The following is an 8293-nucleotide window of genomic DNA, read 5'->3' as shown; positions in this document are numbered from 1 at the left end:
TTGTTCAATGTAAGTGCATTTATATTTTCTCGGTACATATGCAGTGTTGCAAAATTATGTTTTATGAAGAGAGGAAGAAAAAGCAAGATAAGTTCAAATAATGCATGCATATAGTACAGTAACTATGTTAACAATGTTTTTATACAGGGGCCGACGCATCAGTAATTTCAGTTCTTCGAAGATTTTATTTTTAATGACGTACGCGTGTAGAAGTAAGCGAACAAAATTATGAAATTTCTGGTTTGATAAAGATTTGATAAAGAGCCTAGTATTTGAGGTGTCAATAGATTGTAAATAATAATATAATACAGGAAAATAATTTCACCTGTTTTATTTTTGTCAATCTAAGACTGGGCGATTTCCACTGTCTAATATCATTTCTCTTTAACCACCTTTCTGTCTCCAGGCGAATTCATGACGGTGTGAAACTGTTCGCAAATGTAGAAGGGCGAGAATTAAACGGGGCGAAAATAACCCTTATACAGTACATTTAATACTTAGTAAACCCCGATTATTGCAAATTAATAGTGAAATAGTGTACATGAAACAATTTCAAGTCTCAGAAGTGATTAAACAAAGCTAACAGTTGTCAGAAAAGTAATCATTCAACACCTTTGCATTATTTTCGTGCAATTTACAACAAAATAATCAAGAGCAAAGGGGGGGGGAGTGTAAATTCAATCTTAAAACATACATATACTACAAGGTTAATGGTAAACTTGCGCATCGCTGGTTTTCTAAATAGAAATTATCTCAACAAAACAGGCGGCATTTTCTAACATCAAATGCATGTAAAATTGACCTTTAACACTTCCTGGATTTGTTGCCTTACGCGATGGCGCCTCTTGTTGTCACGGTAACGATGTTCACACTTGCTGGAAACTGACCTTTTTCCCCCTGTTTAATGCAAAATAAAATTATCTAAAAGTTGAATGTTTCGATTAAAGTTTATATACAGTATAAATATATTTATGCATTATTTTGTGTCCAAAATATTCAAGTACTTGTCAGTTTGCAATTATACCAATACAACAACAGTTCATCACCCATCCTCGGATTATATACAAAATGAGAAATTATGATTTTTTATTCAGTTTTATTTTGGATGCAATGCTTTGTGACGTAAGATGTAGGTTTAATTTAACACACAAAGTTTTTTAAGGTCTGAAACATGCACGGTTTAGACCAAAGCATTATATACATATGTGTTTATTTTTTTATTTTACAGTTGAGATGATAAACAGTACAATTTTAAATAACATTCAATCAGAACATCTAATGAGATCATTATAAGACAAATTACCAAACAAAATAAGCACTGCATATGGATTAAATAAATCATCAATCACCTTGAAATTTTAATTTAGCCAGACAGATAACTGTTTTACCATTATTTGGCTACACCACAAAACCAAACAATGGCGAACTGTTATGTTGTACCTGTTCAATGACGCATGTGTGCTGCATGAATCTTGTGTAGGAATTAGTTAGGCTCTTCCTTAATGTTATCATGTCGTTTGAACTGCATAGTTAATTATGTACTCTTGAACGATTGCAAAACAAAAATTTAAACCGAGATAAACTAACTGATAACAACTTACAACGATTGAGATGGTTTCAATCAATACGAACTAACTTAAAAAAGACATCACTTAATTAAGAAAATATGAAGATTCAAAAGATGTATATGTACTTCAATTATAAATTTCATACAAAAGATACATGAGGGTTTATGTAGAGGATATTTCCCTCTCCTGTCATCCAGTGAAATATTATACTGTTTACATCCTTAAAGGTGAGCACCAATTATACAATGTAGTTAAACAGGTACACGAATCAATACTGGGCGTTCTATGAGCACCAGTATATCACAAATATCAGTCTTACACGCCTTGCACGCTATGTGCTTACCAAAGATCATACAGACAAGCCTAATACGCCTTGCACGCTGTTTAGGCACCAAAGGTTACATAGACATCAGTCTTGATGCACGCTGTGTGAGCACCAATGATTATATACATGTAGATATTAGTCTTGCACGCTGTTTGAGCACCATTGATTACACAGATCATCCTTGCACGCTGTAGGGTATGAACTGACACGGAAGCTCCGCCGGCTCCTCGTCATACTTTGTTTTATTAACTCCCACTGCATGAGACGGTATATCAAACACAGCCGTCTTATCAAAAAAGTTAAAAGGCTTTAAAGTAAACCCGGATGTGACTTTAGTCGTCATGGGAACGTCTTCTGCGGTAGGAATATGGAGGAACCCCAAGGCCACCCAGGCGACAATATCAGTATTTTCTATGGATTCTCCGTCCACCATGCTTTCCACATACTTTCGGGAAGGCTCGGGATCTTTCGTGTTCCCTGGGTTATAGATTGGTTTCACGTACTGTTCGTTTTCCTTTCTCTTCGTTACTGTTAGGTGGTGTTGTGTAAATGATAGGTGCTGAGCCTCCGGATGGTCATCCTGAATATTCTGAGTTCCCGAGTGCATAGGCACCAAGCGGTAACCTCTACTCACTCCCCAAGAATTGAGTTTGTTATTGTTCACGAAAGTCCAGAATTTGGGATTTTTTGAGTCGATGTTCAGCGCCCTTTCGTTTTTCACGTGCTCCCATTCAACATACCGGGTTTGGTTGTGGAAGAAATAACCTGGAAATGTTATATTTTCCTTCTTCACAGTCTTGAGTGCGTCCATTATGTTTCCATATTTCCAATGAATAAGCTGAAAGTCATTTTCTTCACTTACAACATCGAGATCTACTTTGAAAGCAAACGTGTGGTCGTGGATTGGTCCTATAATGTCATTGGAAACTTTGTATCCAAACGGAGTCTGCCCTGGGTTATTGGGGTTCACGAACTGACTATTAATGTAATAATAAGATGCTTGAATGAAGCCTGTAGCCGTTGCAGTAGTCACGATTTTACCATCCATATGGAACTGAAAATCAATTAAGTAGTCATAATTGCCAAGTTGGGTAGGGTATCTCGCTACTAAGTATCGATTGCGCATGCCCACTTCAATGTCATCACCTTTATGACGATACAATGGTTCTTGCGCATCCACTTCAAATATACATATTGTCAGAAGTTCTGAGCCCCTCATGGCCGTGGGGCTCCACATGACACTTTTGATGTAGGAGGCATGAGCAGGGCAATCAATGTCCGAAATAGCCGTTTTGGACTCTCCTAAACCAAAAGTAGAATCGGTGTAAAAAATGCTGTCTTGTCCGGATCCGTCGGCAGAGTACAGTAATCCAATATCGTTCAGGGCGTTTTCGTACACTACCCTCTCCCCTTTGAACTTCACGTTAAACACTGCAGGACCCCTGTGCTGAGATGTGGTAACGGAGAACTCCCACCCAAGCCACGAGATGGTGTGGCCCTTTAGTCGATATCGAGGTCCTGTAGGTTCAACAGTATTTGCGCCGAGTCTTCCAGAGTGTGGGCGAATTGGTTGATATAGATCTCGTTTCGGGAATGTGTTTCTTTTTATCCATTCTCTTGTGCCTTCGGGATAATGAACCACAACCAATTGCGAAGAATTGTACGCTTCGTATAACTCATTCACGGAATCAAAAGGACCTTGGTTCAAATAGAATATATCGTACACTCGCCATTTTGATGGATCTTGTCCGCCATGATAGATTAATCCGTTCAGTGGAAGAACGTTCAAAAAGTCAAAATCTTTGTCTCCGAGTCCCCTCAGCCCTGCCGTCCATCGGCTGGTGCGCTCATTGTTGTGCATGAAGGGACCATTAGGCATGACGCTCATATCTTTGTAGGGAGTTCTAGAATCAAAGCATTCCTCCATCATTGAATTGATGCGGTATAGTTCGGACATCACTGTAAGAATAACCTCTCGTGTCTCTACAGTGTCATAGGGGCGGTTACTGAATGGCACCTCATTGGGTTTCAGTAAGGGAGAAATCATCATGTTTTCTACATCCCCTTCCAATGGTCCTATTTTGTATTTCATAAGTTGTGGCTCTTTCTTTGCCCCCTCAACAACCATTGCTGTAACATAGCGACCGGGAAAGGGTCCGTCATGATCTAGGTACGCTAGTGCCTTCACTTTTTCAGGTGGAAATAAGTACATGGATTGGACATACGACTCGTTAAATGCTAACTCCTGGCCAGGTTTTACTGTTATTATTCCAGCTCGGTATAGGGCGTCTCGGGCTTTAACCATCTCAGTCGAGTTTATTGGTGAGAAGAGTTCTGGTTTGGTTACTTCGTCTACAGGATGAGTCCACTTACACGGGGTGCAGTGTAGTTCATCTTCCGGTGCCGATACTGGTTCTTTACCGAGACCAGTGTCCGTGCTCGGCAGAGTAGCTTCGACGTTTGGAGAGTCCAGGATATTCTCCGAGGACGGATGCGGGTGATGATGACCATGGTCATGCGTATCCACTGGACCATGGCCATGAGAATCGAGTGGACCGTGACTGTGACCATGAGAATCAAGTGAACCATGATCGTGACCATGAGAATCAACGGGTGAATGACTGTGTCCATGAGAGCCCGGTGTGGGTGGAGATACAGTTTGGGGTTTCCGTGACCCGTGACTATGTGTGTGATCATGCGTATCTACAGGTTTTGTCTGTCTATTCTCATTCTGACCAACAACTTTACTCTGGGTAGGACTAGAATGACCGCTCTCGTTTTTGTTGACGCCATTAAAACCGTATATTCCTATGAGAAGCCCCACTACCAACCCCAAACAAAACAGGGCCACACCCGTCACCTGGGCACAAATCGTGATCCGGACAGCCTTTGTCTTCTTTTTTGTCGTGTTCTCAGGTGAAAATGAATAAAAATCACTGGCCATGTTTCCTGACTGGTGGTTGTTAGAACTGGTTTGATCCATCCCCTGAAATAGATGACAGATGATATATATGAATTCATAACTTCATAATGTCAATGAGGGCATAGTGATATGTTTTACAAGTTCAAGTTCAGTTTTTTCACTCAAACCAAATATTTCGGTACAAGAGAGACATACAATTATACAGAATAAATCGTAAGGAGTATACATACACAGTCATACAGGAAAAAGGTAGTAAAAACGGGCATATTACAGAAGTCTTACTTGTATTATTATTATTATAACACTTCGATATATAGGATCAGATCACAGTCAACATACGTATTGTTTTAGTATGGTCATGGTTAGCTTCTCCGGATATGACAAATCAGTGGAAACTCTTTAGACACGTGCGCTCGCGCTGGTAGATTTCAAAAGTTTGTCGGTCATTATTGTAGTTATTATAACATGTCATTTCCATGCATTGTCCGATTTGTTCACGTTGACTTGGACATGTTCAAATGATTAATGGCGGGAACGTGGGTCATTCGTCGAGACGTGTATCCTGTTCTTGACCAGATAATTATCAAAAGGTGTTAAAAAACACGAAACAAGGAAGGTATATAAGGGATAATCTTCAAACAGTCGGGACTTGTTTATTTACATACGGTGACAATGAATGACAGGCGATCGGTGATATGATCAATCATAATAGACATGATTGAAAAATATTTTAATGTTCCGGTACCTTACCTTATTATTGATTTCAAACTTTATAACGATTTCTACTGTATGAATGTATGAGGCATCTGATTGTGATAATGACATTGATGGAACGCCCTCTAGAAAACACAGGTTTGTAGTTAGATGGACATGAAAAATACCTTGTTTATTCTTAGTGCTTCTCGTAGGTGTAAAGGAATATTATACATTTTCCCGGAAAAATACAATCAGCTGATTTAGCAAAATTGATAATCCACGTGCTTAATTGTGCTTTCTAAAGAAATTACATTGAGTTCTGACTTAGTTATAAAACGTGACTGTAATGATCATTTTGAATTATAAATCAAAAAGGTCTACATGCTTTGTAAGATTGACTATGACGCATTTTCATTTCCTTTTGACTGATAATCTGAAATATGAGTTCTATCGTATTATAGGAATTGATTTTATCTAGCTCACGATGACCCCAAAAATGAACTTAATCCATTATATTCTTTTAAAACTTAAATCAATTTGCAAATTTGATTAGAAAATTTTTATTAAATATTTTTTTTCAATTGTGGTACATCGATGAAATAAAAGTTTTCAAGATGAACAACATTCAAATACCATTTAATCGCAGCTTTACCATATTTAATTATTATCTAACGTTTACAATAAGTTGTCATCGGACTCCTATAAAGGTGTCTGCTATTTACAGGAAGTGAAAAGATGTCGTTACACTTATATATATAGATCTCACCTGTATAGGATGCAAGCTGATCAGAAACTCCTTAAACTTGCTCCTACATGCGAAAATTGAGAAGAACTCTTGAGACGAAAAAAATCGACTTTGTGTGACACATTACTTGATCCACTCGACTAATGATAATTAAAGAAGTGCACAAAACAACTTTGATGAATGTGGGTCCCCTAGTTGTGGACTGAAACACTCCTTACCTAATGCTTGTCGTCTATCTTCATCCATTGTTTTCACGTTCGTTGGCTGTTCCACTTGGGTGATTTGTTCTCTTTATTTGCAATCGCTTCCGTTAGAATTTGGCATTTTTGCATAGATTAACATGATCACTCAAATGCACCACGATAATTCATGTCGCTGTAAATAAAAGGAATTACTGTTTAATTTTTTTTCAGTTAATAAATCACACAAAAAACTAATTGATTAACGTCAGTTGTTTCCTCAACTGGTTTTAAGGTAGAAAAGCATGACCACAGTAAAACAAAAGAGTTCGCCGCTTCAACTGTCCTCGTACTCCTAGTCACAAACACACTAAGATACATACATCTATGTAAAATCATGGGTTCGGCCCAATGAAATCTTTATACTTATATATAATAAATATATTTTTATGCATATCTTTGTCTATCTCTTGACGCTGTGTTACTTTCGTTTATTCCATATATAACGAGTTTATTGTTGTTAAAAGGCCCGACGGACCGGGTGTTAAATTCATACTTATCATTGTCTTTATACAAGTACCATATGGAATTGTATATACACATATCACAATAAAAAATTAAAAATAAATTACTTATACTTTCTTACTTACATACATCCATGATTCCACGGAAATTCCCTAGGAAGGCTACATTCCGCGGCACTTTAGGACCGCTAGTCCGATGACACCGGGAAATACGTACACTCCAACCAGCCGTTTAATCGGACATTATTACAAACGATGTGTTCAAGTTGTCATGAAGGTGGAACCTCGTTATGTTCCGGCGGTTTACTGTAGGAGATAAAGTGACATGTTTATTAACACACATGAGCTGGACTGCCGAGCAATGTCAAGACTGTCGGGAAATACCGGTGTTTTATTTCATTTTTCAAGGAAAAAACCTCACACTCACCTAAACGTTTTCTTTTAAAAATTAGGAGATATCTTTTCTTGGATTTGGGTCATTTTATGTAATATCTTTAACATTTTCTATTATGATTTATTTATAGAAATAGATTAGATTATCACAGTTGAAATGTTTAGTTCCATTTTCAAAATAATTGCAGGACTTGCTGTACATGTTGACATAAATAAGTTGCATGGCAAAATTTTATGTAGCATGTCGACATGACTAATTAAGTTTCATGTCGACATTAATATGTTGCATGTCGACATTAATAAGTTGAATGTTGACATTAATAAGTTGCATGGCGACATAAATAAGTTGCATGTCAACATATCTATCTCGCATGTCATCACAACTAAGTTGCATGTAGACATAAATAAGTTACATGTCAACTTAACTTATTTATCTCGCATGGTAATATGAATAAGTTCGGCCATGTCGACAGAGATAAGTAGCTATCTAGCAGTTTGTTATGATTCTGATTTAATTTCAATTTTCTTGAATGTCAACATAGCTATGTTGCATGTTGACAAAATTATCTTGCATATCAACAAATTAATCTTGCATGTCGACTGATATATGACAAAAAAATAACTTGCACACATGAGGCAAAAATAGGTAAAGTTTATTCATTGTTTGGTATTCTGGAAAGAAACAAATTACCAAATTCAGAAGAGCACGGTTTTTGACTATCAGATTTATTAAAACATACCATGATACTGACAGATTGCTGATGCAGAGTGAGACGCCGATCATACTAAAAAAAAAGCATTTGATTTTGATCCTCAAATTTAAATCGGGCTCAATGTTTTTTTTTCAATCGGGCTCGATTATTCAGTGCGGTCTATTTTCGTTTGTTTGTGTTTTTTTTTTAATCGTTTTAATTAATATCCTAAACTAGTTTTTCAATTT

General features: G+C 37.3%; 1 protein-coding gene across 2 annotated transcripts; it reads right to left on the bottom strand.

Moving 5' to 3' along the window:
* Positions 1-886: 886 nt before the first annotated feature.
* On the bottom strand, positions 887-7372 carry LOC128185606 (amiloride-sensitive amine oxidase [copper-containing]-like). 2 transcript variants are annotated; one of them, XM_052855200.1, is made up of 3 exons: positions 7087-7372; positions 6476-6632; positions 887-4879 (listed from the first exon to the last, which is right to left on the bottom strand). In XM_052855200.1, exon 3 carries the CDS (start codon positions 4874-4876, stop codon positions 2069-2071), a length of 2808 nt encoding a protein of 935 aa, XP_052711160.1. In that variant the 5' UTR covers positions 4877-4879; positions 6476-6632; positions 7087-7372; the 3' UTR covers positions 887-2068. The 2 variants fall into 2 exon arrangements, with proteins under 2 accessions (XP_052711160.1, XP_052711161.1); XM_052855201.1 differs by lacking the exons at positions 6476-6632; positions 7087-7372 and adding an exon at positions 6279-6456.
* Positions 7373-8293: the final 921 nt, after the last annotated feature.

The sequence above is a fragment of the Crassostrea angulata genome, chromosome 5, assembly GCF_025612915.1.
Source record: "Crassostrea angulata isolate pt1a10 chromosome 5, ASM2561291v2, whole genome shotgun sequence".
In the NCBI taxonomy this organism is placed as follows: Eukaryota; Metazoa; Mollusca; class Bivalvia; order Ostreida; family Ostreidae; genus Magallana; species Magallana angulata.
Note: the sequence above shows the minus strand (reverse complement) of the source record. Positions and strands in the feature narration are given on the sequence as shown.